Here is a 21,590-nt window from a genome sequence, read left to right on the forward strand (position 1 = left end):
AGCTCCTCCTCGCTTTCAGCCATCAAAGTGGTATCGTCTGCATATCTGAGATTGTTAATATTTCTTACAGCGATTTTAACTCCAGCCTTGGCTTCTTCAAGCCCAGCATGTCGCATGATGTGTTCTGTGTACAGGGTGAATAGGTAGGGTGAAAGTATACAACCCTGCCATACTCCTTTCCCAATCTTAAACCAGTCCGTTGTTCCGTGGTCTGTTCTTACCGTTGCTACTTGGTTGTTATACAGATTCCTCAGGAGGCAGACAAGATGACTTGGTATCCCCATACCACCAAGAACTTGCCACAATTTGTGATGATCCACACAGTCAAAGGCTTTAGAATAGTCAATAAAACAGAAATAGATGTTTTTTCTGAAACTCCCTGGCTTTCTCCGTTATCCAGCAGATATTGGCAATTTGGTCTCTAGTTCCTCTGCCTTTTCTAAACTCAGCTTGTACATCTGGCAATTCTCATTCCATGAATTTCTGGAGTCTACCTTGCAAGATCTTGAGCATTACCTTACTGACATGTGAAATAAGTGCCACTGTTCGATAGTTTGAACATTCTTTGGTGCTTCCCTTTTTTGGGATGGGGATATAGGTTGATGTTTTCCAATCTGTTGGCCATTCTTGTTTTTTCCAAATTTGCTGGCATATGGCATGCATCACCTTGACAGCATCATCTTGCAAGATTTTAAACAGTTCAGCTGGGATACCGTCATCTCCTGCTGCCTTGTTATTAGCAATGCTTCTTAAGGCCCATTCAACCTCACTCTTCAGGATGTCTGGCTCTAGCTCACTGACCACACCGTCAAATCTATCCTCGATATTATTATCCTTCCTATACAGATCTTCCATATATTCCTGCCACCTTTTCTTGCTCTCTTCTGCTTCTGTTAGGTCCTTGCCATCTTTGTTTTTGATCATACCCATTTTTGCCTGGAATTTCCCTCCGATGTTTCTAATTTTCTGGAAGAGGTCTCTTGTCCTTCCTATTCTATTATCTTCTTCCACTTCCACGCATTTCTTGTTTAAAAATAATTCCTTATCTCTTCTGGCTATCCTCTGGAATTTTGCATTTAATGGGGCATATCTCCCCCTATCACTGTTGCCTTTTGCTTTCCTTCTTTCTTGGGCTGCTTCCAGTGTCTCAGCAGACAGCCATCTTGCCTTCTTGGATTTCTTTTTCTTTGGGACGTTGTTTGTTGTTGCCTCCTGAACAATGTTGCGAACTTCTGTCCATAGTTCTTCCGGGACCCTATCTACTAAATCTAGTCCCTTAAATCTATTCTTCACCTCCACTGCATATTCATGAGGAATATGAGTGAGCTCATATCTGACTGATCTGTGGGTCTTCCCTGTTCTCTTTAGTCTGATTCTAAATTGTGCAATAAGAAGTTCGTGATCTGAACTACAATCAGCTCCAGGTCTTGTTTTTACCAACTGCATAGATGTCCACCACCTTTGGCTACAAAGGATGTAGTCAATCTGATTTTGGTGTCGACTGTCTGGTGAAGTCCATGTATAAAGTCGTCTCTTAGGTTGTTGGAAGAGAGTGTTTGTTATGCACAGTGAGTTGTCTTGGCAAAATTCTATCAGCCTATGTCCCGCTTCATTTTGTTCTCCCAGACCATGCTTGTCTGTAATTCCAGGTGTCGTTTGACTACCCACCTTAGCATTCCAGTCTCCTGTAATGAAAACAACATCTTTGTTTGGCGTACTATCCAGTAGGTGCTGCAGATCCTCATAGAACTGATCTACTTCTGCTTCTTCAGCATCTGTGGTTGGGGCGTATATTTGGATCACTGTGATGTTAAATGGCTTACCCTGAATTCGAATTGAGATCATTCTGTCATTTTTTGGATTGTATCCAAGCACTGCTTTAGCCACTTAATTATTAATTATGAAAGCTACTCCATTTCTTCTGTGGTCCTCTTGTCCACAGTAGTAGATCTGGTAGATTTAATTTTTAATTAAAAACTTCCCAAAATGGTCCTTAGAAATTTTTTTTGAAAAAAACCACATTTTTTCAGGTTTTCTGGGACTTCACATCTCTACTATGGCCTACATCTTGCTCCTGGTTTTTCAGAGCATTTTTCTATTAGAGAACCACCCTCTGTAGAGCACTAACTAAAGCAAGGACATGCAGGTGATGTCAGCTTTGCTCCCAAATTCTATATTTTTTAAAAAAATGATTGTGTTATGTTTCAAAGGAGCCTAAAATAATAGGGGGCTATAAGAAGCCCCAAAGTGTGAGTTATACTGAGAGCCAGTGTGGCGTAGTGGCTAGAGTGCTGGACTGGGAGCCCAGAGATCTGGGTTCTAGTCCCCACTCAGCCATGGAAGCTCACTGGGTGACTTTGGGCCAGTCACAGACTCTTAGCCCAACCTACCTCACAGGGTTGTTGTTGTGAGGATAAAAGGGAGAGGAGGAGGATCATGTAAGCCGCCTTGGGTTCCTTGCAAGAGGAAAAAAGGCGGGATATAAATGCAATAAATAAATAAATATACAATTTAAAAAATTGTGCAGTAAATCATTTCATTCACATGCACACTCAGAGGTTTTTTGATAGATAGATAGATAGATAGATAGATAGATAGATAGATAGATGATAGTTGGAAGAGGGCCACATTCATTAAAATGACCTCCATCTTCCTAAGCAAAGACAGAAGATGCATTTCTGTTATCAGCCTGCTATGGGTCATACACAGTACCAGTGTTCTCCAGCTCCCCTCCAGCAAATACGCAAAAGCTTGACATGGTGTCAATCCTTCTAACTCAACTGGTGAGTGCCAACCGGATTGTAGCCCCTAAGAAACAAGAGGGAAGGATCAGCAAGCTTTGAGGAACTCTGGGGTTTGCAGATGTACAAAAAATATTTAGGGGGGGAAATCTAATGAGGCTGGGATGGAGGGTGCCAATGAGGATTAAACATGCTCAGTGGCAATAGAATGCTCAATGTCTGTTGGAGGGAGAAATGGAAAACTGGAGAGTGGGGAAGGGAGTATTCTGTAAAAGGGTATGGCTGCCTGGCTGGCTGGAAGACTGAAAAGGAGCATTCCACATTGCAACGTTTGTTGCAGGTCCCACTTATTTTACAGTCTTAAGTTTATTCTTGCTGAGCTAAACATGTCTGAAGCAAATGATGACCCTTGTGTCTTAGTGATAGCAAGATGTCTCCCTGATATGATCCTGGAGCATTAAGTTAATTTCCTCCTGGATTTATGAGCTGCGTCTTTCCTACCCTGTGGAAAGCCAGTGGAGAATACAGCTTCTGACCAAATGACAGAGCAGGGAGGTTGAAATTGGGTGCATTAAATTAGAATATGACAAACGGCCTATGTAAATGTATCTGTCACAATGTTATTTAAGCAATATATTGTCCAGTTCCCAAAATGAAAGCTGGCCAAGCACAGAAATCAAGAATAACAGGTGTACCATCCAAATAAGTTAGTAGCTTTGAGAAGTTAATTGTGGGTCATGTGTGAGCTGTTATGTGGGTCATGTGTGAGCTGCTATAAAGCTGCAGATAGAATTCATTTATGCTCCTCTCCATTTGGTCACTTCAGGGAGAATTTAAAAGTTTGTATTGGCTTTTATCTGACATATAGTTAGGCAGTTTAAATCCCATGAAGTCAATTTCATTGAACTGTGGTGTTCTCTTTTAATTACATACAGAAAAGCAAAGTTCACGTAAGACCAAAGAAGATGCATGGCTCTCTGTGGAAAGTCATAATTGGATAACATAAGAGTCCAGGGACAGGCAACCTGGTGCCCTCTGGATATTTGGGAGTACAACTCCCATATGCCCCGGCCAGCATTGGCCAATGGTCAGGGATTATCCTATACATGTCTACTTATAAGTAAGTCCCAATACATTCAGTGGGACTTACTTCCAAGTAAAGTGGGTATAGGGTTGAAGACTAAGGCTGTGTAATAAATTCTACTCATCTTTCTAGCAGAGGCTGGTGGAGAAGCACCTTGGATAGCTCCTTTAGAGTTCTGACTGGTTCTGACTGAAATCCAGAGCGGATTTACAGCCCCACTGACATCGGAGCCACCAGCCTCCACTGCATATTTCTCCTGTTCCCATCACCTCTTCTCTGTTACCCTTGCCTCTCTCTTCCCAACTTTCAGAATTTAGATAGTAAACTCCTTGTGGGCAGGGATATGTCTCTCTTTCCTTGTAAGAATTCTGTTGCGTCCATGTACATCAATAGTACTGTATTCATAATATATTGTATATTGGGTTTTAACTAGTTTTAAAATAGTTATTCATGTATGCAAATTTATAGGGATATGATCTAATTAATGTTAGACCATTGATCATTTCAGTGTTTTAAAAAATTAGCTAATACTCTTAGCTTTATGAAAGCTGAAAAACATCTCATCTTCCACCTATATTATTGAAGCCAGCATTTTTTACTTTAATAATAATAGTAATAATAATGAGGAAAAGGGTTTCTTTTTTATTTAAAGTATTTCTTCTAACATTTCATGAGATGCTATGATAGGGTTAATCCAGCCACATAAATTTCCATGCCATGTATGATAGTAGTAAAGCTTGTGATCCCTTGATCTTTGATTAGACTCAAGCTAGTAAATATCTTGCGATTAATCAAAATGAGTTGTTTCGCATGTAGTGTAAGTCACCTTTCCAGATGGGGCTGTAGCATCACAGGCTTGTGTGTGTGTGTGTGTGTGTGTGTGTGTGTGTACTTTTAATCCTTTCTATAAGAGACATGGCTTCTGTTCCTTGGTATGAAATCAGTTTTGGGAAGCTAAGCAGGACTACTAAGCAGACAAATGTCACTTGCATTGAGTCAAGATTGTTAACAATTGTATATATAGCTATTACAATGCTATTTTAATTGAAATCTAGTGGGATATGTTTTATTTGTTTTAACCTATTGGAAGCTATATGTTCAAATACAAAAATACAATAAAAAGTAACTTGTTTGTATATTTTTCTATGCAGAATATATTGTCTTAATTTTAAATTTGCATAATATCACTTTCAACTTGGAAAAGCCTAGGCAGATTTAAAAAGAGAGCTGTGGATTACTTACAATTACATTTTTCCTTGAATCAGTTCCCTAGAGGATCAGGTTCTCTCTTTTTTCATGTATTTACATTACACTGCAGGTAATTGGCCCAGTCCATGGGTGTATAATATTCTAAGCAGCTTTGGTGCACATAAAATGAGGAATTCCCCAGTGGGTGGAGTTGTCCCATGCATACTTCTTACTTGCATGGAGAGAGCTGCTCCTTGCTCAGTAATCAAAAGGGCAGCCCTTACACTATGTGTACTTCCAGAACACCCAAAGAGTTTTGGACATGATCTTCCACATTTAGTCCATAGCACAATGAAATGTTTATTGTATTAGGCATATATGAAAAAGAATGCTTTCTTTTCTTATTTTTTTTTTCTACAGGAGACCCGGAGAGCCTCCTTTAGTAAACAGTTGGATTCCTTTCTTGGGAGAGGCCTTGAATTTTAGAAAGGATGCTTCCAGTTTGTTATTGTTCTTCAAGCAAAAATATGGAGATGTTTTTACAGTATGCATGGCTGGTGAGAAGCATGTCATTTATTTTGTAGAGACTTCTTAGTAAGTCAAGTAAAAGTACTAATAGTCTTTGTTCCTTCCTGTTATATGCTTAAGATCATGAGATGTGCCTGGCCGGTACATCATCAAGTACAGCATCTTGTATAGTAGCCAGCCAAAGGGTTTTGGTTTCTCACAGAGCATGAAGAGGGTCCCTGTTGTTTGTTCCCAAGAACCTAATATTTGGAGGTATACTGCCTGGTATTAAAGCAGTATTCTTGTTTTTAAACATATTTGTATGAAGGCCAATATTTAATACACATCACTATATGCACAGTGGCTTAGAGCCACACTAAGATGTACCTAGGAGCTATATCCTTTTTCTCTTCATTTTTTTGTGGGGTGGGGTCTAATTTTTATCACAATGTCCCTGGGTGGGAACATTTGGAGCTATGGAGCTTAGGAAAAAAGCCCCCATTGGCACCCTACATGTGGTGGGGGTGGGGGTGGGATTACATGTCTTTGGAGGAAAATATTAATCTTCCCCTCCCCCTGGGAGTCCCAATAAAATTCAGAAAACATTCCCCCTGGATTAAAGAGAGAGAGAAATGTAATGTTTATGCCTTCATGCATTATTAGCCTACCTGCACTTTAAGAACATAACTGTAGCTCTTCTCACTTGCCCACCTCAGAGGGCAGTTAGGTGGGCAAGTTCACGAGAGAGGACCTTTTCAGCAGTGGCCCCACACCTCTGGAATGGGTTGCCATTGGGGCTCTGTCACTGCAGGCTTTTAGGAAGTCCCTGAGCACTGTTTTACTCTGGCCTTTCTTTGATGTGTTCATGTTGTTGTTTTTAAAAAATGTTTTAAATTGTTGTTGTTATGACATTTGGGCTGCTTTATTGCTGTAAAGTCAATTTTGTTGTTGTAAGCCAGCTTGGGAGGCCTCCTGCCCTGAAAGAGAGCCTAGAAATACTTCAGAGAGAGAGAGAGAGAGAGAGAGAGAGAGAGAGAGAGATGTTTATGCTCTTAGATCCAGAGAAGTGTGTGCAGAGTTCTACTCATGCTATGGGGCTTTCCTCCTTCCTGCTGTAGCCCCTTGCATAAACACATCCCTCAAAAGCCACCCCTGATGATCAGGCTTTTGGAATAGCATGGGAGACAGTGCAGGGGGCTTCAGCTGGAAGAGGGAAATCAGCAGAAAGTGGAGGTTCTTTCTGCTTATTTTGAAAAAAAAAGTGTGTTGCCTTTTGGGGTAAACACCTAAAGGCAGTTCACATAAAGGCATGGGAATATGATGTGTGTATGGATAGGCAATGTCCAAGTGTTGGAGCCACACACACCCAACCCCAGCAGGGCTGCTGCAGTTGCTGCTGAATTTGCTGCAGTAGTGTCTCATATATATATATATATATATATATATATATATATATATATATATGGTGATTTTGCAAGGAAACAAGGTGTGTGGGGAGTGTGAACTTTGTTTTGCAATCAGGGTCACACTCCCAGGAGCTTTCTGGGGTTTTGCTTGCAAGCAAGGTGTGTGCACCTCTCACATCTGGTTTCCTTGCAAAATCGCAGCTTTTTATCCACCACTGCCTCAGCAAATTCAATGGCGGGGTCAGGGGGAGTTAACAAAATGGCTATGGGGGGGCACATGTAGGCTGTGGGCCCACCCCTGAAGTATCCACTCATAAAATATATTGGGATGAATCCAATGGAAGCACCAAGAGAAGGCAATGTCCTCAACCCATCTTTATCTTCCCCACCTCCTCCTCTACAGCCTCTTAATCCCCCAAAAGCCTGTCCAGTGGGTTGTGGGGGGCACTGTTGTTCCGAGCTGCACTGGGAAATCTCCTCAAATTGGATGGAGGAATCCTGTGTGATGAGTGGAACTCCATAAAATTTGGAAAAGTAAGATATGCAGTTGCATATTTCCACATGTGCACATAAGTATAAAATGAGCATAAAATATATAGATATGTAATTTGTTTTGTTTACTTCTTCTGCAAAATGTAAATTATATATGTTATTTTAAATCTCTCAGCAAATGGGATAAATGATACCACCTACAGAGGAAAATGTTAGCTCGTATCTAGATGATGGCCAGTTAAAAAAAAAAGATGCAAAATATATTTCTCTCTAATTTTGTTTAACAATAGAGTTGACAGTAGTACAGAAAAGTGCCTGACATATTAATCCATTGATACATTAGAATGAGAATAGTGAAACTACTTCTCTAATGACCCATGGCTCTGAACACACATCTTCATAAACTCAGAATAACAGGAGCTTATCTTGCACCCAGTTCTTGAGAGCAACAGAAACCTGTGCGACATAGGCACATCACTGGCGGGTTCTGCGTATGGCTTGCAAAATGAGACTTCCTGTTCTTTCTTATTTGTTAAAATGTAAGCTACAGTCAGAAATGCTGTTTAAATGCATGGTCTTCAATAGAATTTAAGCATCATAACTTTGCACAGAGTTGCAACTGTCGCTGTTACCATACATTAAACACTATGTTCTGTACATGTCAGAATATGGGCATCTACCAATCCTGTTCAATCTCTGACCTAAATTCCATACTGGTGTCCACTTTTCAGAGCATGTGACCTCAGTATTGTACTGTCTCCACTGGCTTCTGGCCTCTTTCCAAGCCCAATTCAACATAGCGATCATTAGTTTTGAAGGCCCAAATCATTTGGAACTAGGATATCTGTGAGGTCTGCCTCCCATATGAATCTATCTAGAGGATGAGGGTGAAAATGTTTTTGATTGCCCAAAGTGGACATGGTAGAAATATCTCATGAGCGTACAGTAGCACTTGATAGCCAGTTAAAGAGTCGAAGGGCCACAGGAGAAAATGCAACGCCAGAGACACTTGGACAGGGACACTGTGTATAGGTATATATATACTAATGCTAGAAGCCTCTGAGGAAAGATGGTGACTGGGGTGCTTGGTTTTAAAGGTGAACATAGATTTAGTGGGCATAACAGAAACTTGGTGGAATTGAGAGAACCAGTGGGATACTGTCATCTTTGGATACAAACTCTATAGGAAGGGTAGGGAAGGTCATACTGGGGGTGGTGTCACTCTGTATATCAAAGAGGGCATAGTATCAAACAAACTAGAAACCTTAAAAAGGGCAGACTCCTCCACAGATTCAGTGTGGGTGAAAATACAAGGCCCCCAGAGTAATTTAGCACTGGGGACATGCTATCACCAAATTGCTCAGGGTGGTCTTGAGATGGAGAATGAAATCAGGGAGGCATCCAAAGGAAAGTGTTGCAGTAATGGACAGATAAATGCATGTTCTGGCCATGACAAAGAGGTCAAATTTCTAGGTGCCCTAAATGACCGTGCCTAGAATAGGATAGATGGTCATGGAACTGACCAAAGGAGAGGCGATCCTGGACTTGAACATAAGTGGTGCTCAGGACCTAGTGTGAGATGGGAGTGTTGTTGAACAGACTGGAAACAATGACCACAGTGCTATCCAATTTAATGTATGTGTAAACAGAAAATTGTCAAGGAAGTGCAACGCAGTCACTTCCACAGTCATTTGTGAGGAAACTTCTCCAAATTTTGCCAAATGTTTGACTTGTTGAACTTTTTGCCCATTGTTAAATACACATTCAAAATATCTTAATATAAAATTGCCATACTGTCCAAAGAATTCCCAAAACGTTTAGCCCTTCTAAATCTATACTTGAGAAACTCTTTTGAGTGCGTTTTAATTATAAACAATGAAATGGTAGTCTTAAGAACATAAGAAGAGCCCTGCTGGATCAGACCAAAGCCCTATCTAGTCCAGCATCCTGTTCGCACAGTGGCCAACCAGATGCCTATGGGAAGCCCACAAGCAGGACGTGAATGTAACATCAGCCTCCTGCTCATGTTCCCCAGCATACAGAAGCATATTGCCCCTGATACTGGAAGTAATACGTATATAGTAGCTATATACGTGACTAGTAGCCATTGATAGCTTTATCCTCTATGTATTTGTTAATCCCATTTTAAAGCTGTCCATATTGGTGGTTATTGCTACATTTTGTGGTAGCAAACTCCACAGTTTAACTATGCACTGTGTGAAGAAGTACTTCCTTTTGTTTGTTCTGAATCTCTCACCATTCAGCTTCATGGGAGGATCCCAGGTTCTAGTACTAGAGGGATGGGTGAATCTGTCAATTCCTGTTTCTCATTTTTCCAATCTCAGATTTGATTCATCCCAAATGTTGAGAATTCTTTTTTAAAAGTTCTCATGAAAATTAGTATACATTTTTTGCACATTTCTCCTGATTCATGCATTTTGTACACTATGTGCCTAGTGTGCACATTCTTGCAAACCATGTCCCTAATGTAATATAGTTTTGAATGTTATTTTCAGGAATATATGCATATTTATGTGCACTTCACTCTAATATACACATTCTGTACCTTTTTTTTTAAACATTGGACACTTTGTTGCAAAATTCAGAAAAGTGCAAATTTCAAGGTTTACATATTGCTTTGAAAGTGTGTAATTCAGTAAGCTCGCATGAAAATGAGAACCAAACAAATTTCTTCCCCATCTTTAATTATGAGAGGAGACAACTCCCTATCCACTTTCTCCACACCATGCATAATTTTATACTCTTCTGACACGTCTCTCCTTACTCACCTTTTCTAAGCTAAAAAGCCCCAAATGTTGGAATCTTTCCTCTTAGGGGAGTTGGCTTTAGCCCCTTGATTGTTGCCCTTTTCTGCACCTTTTCCAGCTCTACGATACCCTTTTTGAGGTACAGCAATCAGAACTGTGCACAGTATTCCAAGTATAGTTGCACCATAGATATGCATAAGGGCATTCTGATATTGGCAGTCAAGAAATCAGTTTCAGAGACTCCAGTCACCCTACCCCAAATCCAAAATAATATCTTCTTTTGAATATCAGCAAGTGAAAATAATAAATGCTGTATCAACTCACTATAGGTATGACAGGGTCCTCCCTCTTTTCATTGCACATTTCAAACATATGACAGCTAATTTCTTTCATTTGTCTCTTAGGGTAATCTCTGTGACCGTACAAGTTAAAAGAAATGGGACGTATTTATTACTCAGATTTCACCCTTTAACCTATTGCATTATGACCGGTATGAAATAGTGTGAATAGGTTGAGTTATGGGTAGTATTCTTTCACTGGAACACCAGAGTTTTTATGACTTCATGACACTTATTGTTTTAACCTTCCCATTTTCTGTTAATACTGAATATTGAAAGCTCATAAAGGAGAAAAAGTAATAAATCTGCTGCCATAAGAACCACTGTGCATCCTTACCTCAGACACCAATATACTCAGTATTTCACAATGAATTTCTGAATTGACAAAATTGATGTATACAGAACTATCAAGTGTATCCACAGCACTACTGCTGTCTATGTACTCTCATTACTTTTTCCCCATGGTGTGTTGCTAAAGGTCCTGTCAAAAACACTGCCAATATATATTGTTCCAATTATTAGTTCTCGGAGTAGTTCATTTGGAAAACATGGAGTGATGCTTGGACTTTCTGGCATTGCCCCGGACTGGTGACGTGATTTCACTGATTGTACTTTCCTATGTGATGAGCAAATGATTGTCATCCTGAAAAGTCTTAAGGGACATGGATGTCATCTTAATAAAGAAATTAAAAAGCACATCTTTCCATGAGAAACAATGTAAATTCCTGACCTGTCGCAGAAAATAGTTCTCTAATTGGTTTTGTGTGGTGGTGCAGCAGAATCGTTTTCCCCAAATGTCATTCCAGCGAATCACTACTGTACATCATTGTCAGCAGTTCAGCAAAATCTTCCTAATAAGACCACTATTACATAAATGTGATCATCTTTACTCCTTCCCCCCTCCAAAGAGATGTTCCTAAATGATAGTACTTAAAAACCCAAACTGTATTGCTCGATCATCTCCCTGTGCAACAGCATTATAAACCTTAAAGATGTCTTCCATTGTTTCTCACAAGACCATGTCTACTTCTACTGAAACACTGTGAAGAATTTGAAAAGAGCAGTCATGTTAATCTATTATAACAAAATAACTAAGGGTGCAATCCTATTCAGATAGGTGGCTGCCTCCGAACTCAGAAGCGGCCGCCTATCCAATGCAGGGCAGGAGAAGTACGGAGGGGATTGTTCCCTCCGCAATTCTCCTGCCCTGCATTATCAGCTAGACAGATGATTGTGGCTGTCTAGCCACAGGAGGGCGGAGTGGGGGAGGAGGCTGCTGTACGACACGTTGGATGCGTCGTACAGGCATTTCCACCCTCCCCACCCCGGAATGCCCCCAGACACGCCCCTTTTTGGCCGCTCCATGCTCCTCTTGCAAGCGCAGAGGATGGGGCTGTTCTGTGCTGTCTCTGAGGCTTGCGCAAAAGTAGGTGGCTGCCCCAAGGCTCTGGAACTCCCTTCCCAGGGAGGCAAGAGTGGCACCCTCCTTGATATGTTTTTGCAGGCATGCAAAAACTTTTTTGTTCCAGCAGGCCTTTGGGGATAACTAGTCTGGACCTGGGAAAATGCAACTTATGGATACCATTTTTGTTGTTCTGGTTGTCTTTTAATGTTTTAATATTTTTACAATTTTAATATTGATGATTTAATTATAGTTTTAACTTTTGTACAGTTGTATTTATATTTCTATTTATAGGTTTTAATTGTAGTGGTTTTAATGTTGTAAGGCCGCCTTGAGTCCCAGTACTGGGGAAAAGGCAGGATATAAATAAATATAATAAATAAATAAATAAATAAGGGGGAGGTCAGTTCTCCAGGAACCGACCTCAGAGCATGGGCTCCGAGGTCGGTTCCTGGAAAACCAGATATCCTATGGCCATCTAGCCACTGTCTAGCGGCCATAGAATGCTCCCTAAGAGTAGGTTAAAGTGTAGATTATCAAATGTATTTTAGCATCACCTTTCATACACCAGAGCCTATTTTGTCAAATGCTATATTAGCGATGAAGCTATTGCATATTTTACAATAAGCTACGCCTTTCATTAAAGCCTTACAAACAAGGACATTGCCCCCTCAGACATCCATCTGGGGATGGAGGGGGTAGGATGGTTTGAAACTGCACTTCTGCCAGCAAGGAGCATATCTGCCATGAAGGCCCCTGATATACTTTTGAAAAGCTCCAGATTAATTTACCAACAACAATATTGCCACTGGCAGTAGGGCCCAAAATGGAGCATCCCAGGCAGGGATCCAAGTCTCCTCCATTCCTCCATGAGGCCCCAGGACTGGGTTCCTAAGCTATGCAAGCCTCAGGATGTTTTAGGTAATTTTCCTCCAGTTTGAATAAATGGGAGGGAAATTCTCTGTTTTTATTATTTTTTCTTCTTTTTTATTGTTCACCACTCAGGAATCTTGTTAGACATAACTGGCATATAAAAGCTACAAATAAATAAAATGTACATACCCACACACACTGCCCACCATGGCCAGCACTAGCCAGTAGGGCTTTAGAAGTGGCAGGCTTTCCACCACGTCACTCTTCCCTGCATCCCCACTTAGGATTGCTGGGTTAGAAGCAACGGCCACTCATTCCACAAAACAATCTTCTTGAACACCTGTGCTTCTTGAACACATATCTGCCTGGGCACTCAGACAATGCTGTGGTTGCGGCATCTGCCCCAAGGCAGAGGCAGCGCACCTCTGCCACAGGCTGTATGCTCCTGTCTAAACATGTTTGTTGGTGCAACAAGCTGTTGGGTTACTATTCATAAGCCAATTGAGAGGCAAAATCTAAGGGTAAACTACTCTTACACCTGTGCCCTGAACAGGAACTTGAAAGCCAAGCCTGGTGATTTTAATGAGATTTGCCCCCATGTAATTTGCATAGTGCGAGGGAATTTGTCCCATTAAGTTGTTCATTAATGAGCCATCTTGAATCTAAACACACTAGTATTTGAATCCACCTGGTTCTAGTTCTTCGTTCTAGCCCAGGTGGATTCAAATGCCAGGGAATTTGTTCTGTTAAGCTGTTCAGTAATGAGCCATTTTGAATCCAGATACACTGCTTTAACTTGTTTGTGGATTGGTTTGTTCCAATGGGCACATTAAAAACAAAAACTGTAAATCACCTATCATGCAGATAATACTACTTTGTAATATACCAAACATTCCACAATATGTGTTCTTAAATGCTATGGGTTGGATCCAGGATCTGCCTTTCACAAGAGGAAGTGACCTTCCCCAAGAAGATCCCTTTGCCTGATTTGGGGGGATTCCCCCACACCCAGTTCACCCCCTTCAGTGGGGTCTCCTGACTAACCTTTTCAGGGGGCTGGAGGGGCTGCTGTTGGAAGGACGGGGTGGGGAAGTCTACATCCACCAGTGCAGTTAATCCAGTTTAAATCTGGATCCCAACCCTAAATTCACTGTATTGTTTTAGCATTATTAAAATATGCAGTATACTGACTACTTCCAAGATGATCGTGTTCTCCAGTAATTTTTCATATCTTGTACATCATTCTTTTCTTTTCCTTTTTTTTTGCTGCAAAGATACAATGCAAACGCAATTCAATGCATTCTCAACAGAGATTGTAGCAGAAGTCAAGAGGTTTGGGAGCAAATGGGCAGCGTTGTCAATAAAAAGAAACAAAAAAATAATCTAATGGCCATTCAAGGTTCAGGGGCTTTTAAAAAAAAACTTCTTTTCATGCAGTTAAAGAGAAGAGCTGACTCCGCTTATTAAGCAGTAAGGAGTTTTCACATAGCTCAGTCTAAGAAGCATGTCTCTTCATATTCCACTGGGAATAAAAAGAGTTTAGATCAGAAAACATTGCCAGACTCGTAAGAAGAACTTCATTAAACTGTCACTATAGACCTGCTATAAATGGGTCTAACAGAGCTGCTTTTAGAAAGACTTGTGATCTCATTCCTTGAACTCCTTGGTTGATGTGGGAATCAGCTCCTACAACCAGTCAGATGATTGCTTTGGCTTGTGAGCTGTGGTGACAACAGCTTGGCTTTCAGGGTTTTCAAGAAAGAAGCAAAACTCCTCTGAGGATTTTTATTATTATTATTGTGTCTGGATTGGCAAAGCATTGGGGCAGGTTTGGATGGGATGGGAAAACTGTAGCAAAAGTTTTGTCAGGATCTATCTTCACCTCTGTATTGATGTTCGGCAGGCAGATAGCATAATAAAACAAACTCTCACAGCCAACAAAAAACAGTCCACGTGGTTAAAAGTTGCTTTTGGTTTTTATTGGTTACGTTGATTTCATGGTATTGTTTTTATGTGAGCCATCACGAACTGTGGAAAGGCAAAATATAAATTGGTGCTTAGATCATATACTATATATATATGTGTGTGTGTGAGTGTGTGTGTGTGTATGTGTATGTATATGTGTGTGTGTATGTGTATGTATATGTGTATATCCAATTTGCAAACAGAGAGAGAGAGAGAGAGAGAGAGAGAGAGATTGTTGGTATCTGCTGCTAAGGGTTTTTCCGTGTGGGTAAAAGAAAAACTAAGATAATGGTGTTTACTACTATAATAGAAAGCAGAATGGTCCAAATATTAAACAAAGGACATTTTTAAACAGGCTGATGGCCCAGTCCCAAATACATTGCCTGCAATCTTAGAAACTGTGCAAGACAGAATGGCACATGCAGCTGAGTGTGCTGCAATCCCACAGGTCTGCCCCAATATCACTTGTGTTTTCAGATGTAGAGGTGTGGTAAAGTGAGGTTTGATTCTTTGGTGGGGGCAGCTGCTAGACTGAAAGCAAATACAATTATGAGTGCACAGTTGTGACTTTGACCCAAGCCTTTATTTGGAAGCACTCTCCTTTGAAATCAGTTGACCATGCATCCCAATCCTATGCATGTTTGCCTAGAAGTTCCACCATGTTCACTGCTGCTAACCGCCAAGGAAGAGTGTGTAGGATAATCTGGTTTCTTGTGCAGAGAGATTGTCCCAAGTTTTCAAATGCTATGTAGCCCTTCATCTTGTGAGGTTTACTGTCCCCCACCCTTCATCATTCAAAGTAATGAATAAAAATGGTGGTGTACTGGAAATATCAAATTAATATGCTTTTCTTTGTAAGTTAACACAATTTCATTCAGCATACATACACTTTTTCTGTATTAGAACTCAATACATATTGCATTTTTTTCTTTTTATTTCTTCCATTTCAGTCATTCTGTTGACTTTGCAAGATGAGGGTTCATTTTTTGACATGTAATAACTAAAGATTCTCTGACAAATAGTGGTGTTGATCCCCTGACACTTTCTCTTTGTCAGGAATGTATTGCATGCAGCCCAGCATTTGAGTGGGCTTGTGTGGAATAAGCGTGTCTAAAGACACTGAGAACTCAATCCTTAACAGACTTGGAAACAAATCCAACCAATTCCCAGGGGAGTTGAGTTTGGGCTTATGTTAGAATAATATAGGATCTTATTCTAGACAAATGTATTCAGAACAGGAGTGATGGTAAACTGGTTGCCCATGCTTGAAGGATGACTTGCTTGAAATTATATTGATATCTAAATATATATAAGAACTGGGAATTGCTTTGCAAAATGTTGGAATGGAGAACACAAAGAAAGCAGCTCATTTTTTTCCATTCAAATATAGCAGATGGTGAACAGATGGTTTAAATTAATATTAATTAATTTTTAAAGAAATCTTAAATTGTTTACCCTGAGTGCTCAAAGTTGGGAAGCTAGCTGACATCTTCAGGTTAATAGCATTCAAAATCAACTTGTGAAAAACACCACAGAGTGTTTTATTTTCATTCTTTTGGTCACAACTTTGATGCCTGTAATAAAAAGTGTCTCTCAAGGTGATTTCATTGGAAAGATTGGGTTGTGGTCAGGTTGGGACAGGGGGAAAATAATCAAATCTCTAAACAGTTTGGGGCTAAACTTTGTAGACCACTCTTATTTATCACCTTTCTACAAACTGTTTACAGATGTGTATTATTATTTTTGTGTGTGCAGATATACTGAGCTTATATTTGAAAGGTTGTAGCTACCAATTTGGGTAATCTTGCACAATGGAATGACAGTGCAAACCTCTAGGTTGCTACTCAGAAGTAAATCTTATCCAGTTCAGTGGGGCTTACTCCCAGCAGCCTTAACAGGCTTTCAGTTCTTCTACTAATAAAACTTTTTGTCTAAAGCCATGAAAATGTCCTGAGTTGAGATTACATTGGAAAGCCTGGCCTTTATCCACTCTCCTTTCCTCTGTGTAAAATCTGAATTGTATCATTATGGCTGAAGACAATCTTACTTTAATTTAAAATCAGAGATAATGAGGAAGGTAATGGAAGGATAGTGGGCAGGAGAAGTTATTCTCCTTTTGGGGGATTATTTAAGACTGGATTTCTAGTTGAATGTTGTTTTAATGGATGTATTTAAATGGAGCTTACAACACATCTTAGGAATGAATGGGTGTGTTTCATATTCTGAACAGGGGAGTGGGGGGAGTTTGACAACATTAACCCAGTCAAACCATCCATCCTTCTTTAACCCACCTAACTGATAACACTGGGTTGGATCCAAAGGTTCCCTTCCTCAAACAGAAGAATTTTAATCACCGGAAAGGCTCCTTCTGCTGAAGGAAGTTCCTTCTATGTATGGAAAGGAATCTTTGGATCTCATTGTTGCTGTTTGTAAACAGTGGTTTGTTTTTTTTGGCGGGGGGGACAACTAATTTCCCAGTGTCAATGTTTGGATTTACTCTGGAACCTTATCATTGCAATAGTTATAAGCTGAAAGGCATTTTGTAACTTAAACCAGTGCTCCACTCATCAGCATCTTCACTCAATACAGGATGAAGCCATAATTTTACCAGCCTACCTGGTTTTTCAGTGTGTGGAGTGGTTGCATTCTCAGGCCATGAAAGAAAAAAGACAAAAACAGTTACACCTGAGTAAGGAAAGTTACCACCTGTTGTGACAGTGGCAGTAGATTCCACAGTGCTCATTGGTTAGGCGGCAGAAACACTTGAGACCAGTTCTGTCGGCTGATACTTTTGCCCCTCTCCACACAGCATCATTGATAGCAACATCTGTAGGGTGGCACCACAGCAATTCTCTGTTAGAGGCAGAAGACAGACCCACTGTTAGGTGGGTTGAAGTAAAAATGGTGGTAACCCTAATGTTGCACATATGTACAATTTTCAATAGTCCAGAAAGGAATAATTCATTTTACCTCAAATTATATTGTGGACTGATGTTATGGCAGGCACCGCCAAGGGATGCAGTGCTTACTGCATGCTAGGGCTGCCATGTGTCCTCTTTTATAGAGGACAGTCCTCTATTTGAGGGGCTGCCAGAGGACTGTCCTCTGTTTGAAGGGCTATCCTGTTCAATACCAGTTTAAAGATAAAGTACCATAAGAACTGTTGCCCATCCCCAGTTAGCACCTGGGCAGCAGACTGAACAGGCAGGCACACCAGGTCACCTGGTCACAGTCTTCCACACTATGTTGTGATGTATTGCATTTCTATTTGAATTTTAATAATTATTTCTAAATTTGCATGTATACATATACATTAGGATATGCACATTTTATATTTGTCTTCTTTTTTGCTTTTTGTGTGTGATGCATTTCCTCTATTTTAGCAATTCCTAAGTGGCCACCCTATACAGAAGTGAGTAGACTAAATGGACTATTAGGTCCATTTCAAATGTTACTTGTTTTTGTGAACTGCAGATGTGAGAACTGTGCACGCCTGTCCATGTTACATTATATTCAGATGTTACATTTGAGCTTCTGAAACATTTAGACAGCCTTGATTGTAAGTCTAAGGGGCAGTAAACATTTGTCATGAGGTAAACTGATTTCTGTTGGGCTAATGCTTATTAAAACTAGGTACCTGGTGCCATGTCAAACTAGGCCCACTGAACAAGACAGCATGACGTTGGCTGTCATCAAAGAAGCAGCTGGTGGCTGAGGCTGTAGGTGTTATAGTATTCTGCAAAAGCACCTAGAACAGCTCTCCTAAGACTTCATCCTTCTAAAAATGAAGAGGTCAAGGATTCCATGGCCAAATGCTTATATGGCTGAATGTTTATTTGGGAAGCTACTGTGTTCGAGAGAATGGTTCTAGGTTTTTATGCAGGTGGAAGTCAAACATGCAATTTCCCCTTCTCTTCAAACTGAATGTACAGATTGGCTCCAAGGGTATGCTCATGAATGGAATCTGTTAAGAGCATCCACCAGCTGCAGTGGTCATAAGCTTCCCAGTTTGTTTGTTTGTTTATTTATTTATTTTGATACCGCCGAATAGTCGAAGCTCTCTGGGCAGTTCACAAAAATTTGTGGGTGGCAACTCACCTGTTTAATGCATCAACTGTATTGAGCATGAGGCACGATGATGATGTAGGCTACAGTCTTATGCACAGTTGCCCCCAGGTAAACTCCATTGGACACAATAGGTTAACGTGCATAGGATTAACACAAGAGCCATGCTAGATCAGACTAAGGGTCCTTCTAGTCCAGCATTCTGTTCACACGGTGGCCAACCAGCTGCTTGTGTGAAACCCTGCATGGCTGCAATCCTAAACAAACTTACTAAGTCCAATTGAAGACAGTAGGACTTTGGCCTCAGGATTATATATTAGTCAAGAAAACATGGGAGATGTTTTAGCATTCATCCCATGGATATATTATTATATGGTTTAAGAAATTGCTTAAAGAAATAACCTAGAACAACTGCCTATAACTTGTTAGCAGGAGCAAGTATGCTACTTGCAGAAACAGTGGAAATGAAATAAAAAAACCCAGTAGTGGAAGAATGGTGCAGGAAAATTTTTATTATATTGATGGTCTGTAAATTAACTGCTATTATCAGTACCTAACAAGGTAATGATAAAGCTATGACTTACTCTCTTGGTGACTAGAAAAAAGTCATTATATATTAGAATAAGACTGCCCCTGATGAAAATGTGTCCACAAATGTTGGAAAGCTGACTGCTGACTTCATGTGAACCTAATCTTTTTCATATTTTAAAATTTATAGCAAAATGATAGGTGTACATAACTAATTTCTTTTTGAGGATTTCCATATTTTTAAACAACATCAAAATAGTGTTTAAAAGTAATTTTAAAATAACTTAGACAACAATTATTTTCGCCCTATTGTGGCAGATTTTGTTCACTGTGTTCCAGGTTTGATGCTGCATCACAAATTAATCTGTATTTGAAGTGAGTCATTCTAGTTGTATAGTATTGGAAATACCTTGTATCTCAGTATTTTCAGAGGTCTCGCTTCTCACACATGGAAGATAATACTCATTCTGGGACTGCTATATCAGTCTTCTAAAGTGGAATGAAGCACTCAGAAAAGAATAGTTATCCTAAAATATCATACTGATTTTGAACAATTTCTTTTTCTCCTTCAGGCAGGTATATTACATTTCTAATGGATCCCCTGCAGTTTGTTTCTGTGACCAAGAATGCCAAGTATCTGGAATTTCAAGAATTTGCAGATCAAGTCTCAGCACAAGCATTTGACCATCCACCCGTTGTAAATGGGAAGTGCCCAGACTTAAATGAAAATCTGCACAGGAATTATCAGTACCTTCTAGGCACACCATTGGATGCTCTCTCAGACAGCATGATGGAAAACCTCCAACGTATATTTGAGAGGAGGTTCCCACAAGCAAGAGATTGGGATACAGAGAAAATGAACAAGTTCTGCTTCTCCTTAATATTTGAAGCCAGTTTTAGAACGCTCTATGGAAGAGATCCTGATGGCCACAATATTGTTGATGCAATTGGAGACAAATTTCTCAAGTTTGATGCCAACTTTCCCTATTTAGCTGTGAACATACCAATTGGATTGTTGGGAGCAACCAAGAGGATCCAGAAAGAACTCATCAGTGTTTTTTATCCTAAAAGCATGGCAAAATGGTTTGGAGTTTCCGAAGTGGTCCAAAACAGAAAAGATCTTTTTGAGATGTACGAGCAGCTCGGAGATTATGACAAAGCTGGTAGCAAACTTTTTGAATGATTGCTTGTCTAGAATAAGATAATTTACTAGAGACCTTTGAAATAAAATGGCAAAATGGCGACCTTGAACATTTTTAATGTTTTTTCTAATTGGCTAATGATAAAATGTTTTACTCTGAAACAACCCTGTATGATAATTGATTTTCTCTCTCTCTTTTTTGGCTGAGGTGGTAAAACAAGATATTTAATGGTGATAATGAGAGAGATTATAACTGAGCTGCATTTCCTCCCTTTATTTCACCCCCACCCCCACCCTGAAATTACATTTCAAACTATTCTCATTAAGCAGAAAATTAGACTTCAGAAGCCTATTGGTCCTCATTAGCATTCACTGATCCTTGGCTGGGTCTGTGTCCTAACATCTTTTAATTAGCACACTGCAAATCTAATCAGTGTAATAAACGCTATTAATCTTCCTTTTCACTTATTTTCTCCCAGCACATCATTTCGCCTTCATGTGGGCCTCTGTGGGAAACACGATTCCAGCTACATTCTGGGCCATGTATTATCTTCTGCGGCACCCAGAAGCTCTTGCAGCGGTGCGTGACGAAATTGACCATTTGCTGCAGTCAACAGGTCAAGAGAGGGGGCCTGGATACAACATCCGCCTCACCAGAGAACAATTGGACAACCTGGTCTACCTAGGTAATTTATTTTATCCCTCCTGAAGAAAAGTAGGTATCTCCCTGTAAACTCAGTTTATCACTCATTCTATTTAGTGAGAAGGTGGAGAACACAGCTGCTTAATTGACATAATAACAACCATTTACATCAATTATAAATTATGTAGTTTATAGCTGGAGATACACTTGCTGCATGTAAACATAAAAAGCCCAGGTAATTAACTAGGCAAGATATGGAAAAGGCTGAATCAAAGCTTTGCAGTTATTTACCAAAAAGTTTATGCATATTAAGTTTGATTCTAAACATCTGCTGAAGTGGTAATGCATTTCAAAGACTTCAGTGCCATTGCAAAGACAGACCTTTTCACAAATTGAAAGGAAGTATTTGGAATAATCAATTTACTTTCCAAATAAAAATATGTTTTACA

The 21,590-nt window shown here is 40.0% G+C and overlaps 1 protein-coding gene across 2 annotated transcripts in view; it reads left to right on the forward strand.

Moving 5' to 3' along the window:
* CYP7B1 (cytochrome P450 family 7 subfamily B member 1) overlaps positions 1 to 21,590 on the forward strand; it is a 168,152-nt gene that overhangs the window by 119,649 nt on the left and 26,913 nt on the right. For both annotated transcript variants that reach the window (XM_084849427.1, XM_084849428.1), the window contains exons 2-4: positions 5,434 to 5,570; positions 19,930 to 20,520; positions 20,978 to 21,184. In XM_084849427.1, coding sequence (XP_084705553.1) covers positions 5,434 to 5,570; positions 19,930 to 20,520; positions 20,978 to 21,184 — 935 coding nt within the window. The remainder of the gene's footprint in view (positions 1 to 5,433; positions 5,571 to 19,929; positions 20,521 to 20,977; positions 21,185 to 21,590) is intronic.

The sequence above is a fragment of the Heloderma suspectum genome, chromosome 4, assembly GCF_057233095.1.
Source record: "Heloderma suspectum isolate Gila_16-S chromosome 4, 16-S_ref, whole genome shotgun sequence".
In the NCBI taxonomy this organism is placed as follows: domain Eukaryota; kingdom Metazoa; phylum Chordata; class Lepidosauria; order Squamata; family Helodermatidae; genus Heloderma; species Heloderma suspectum.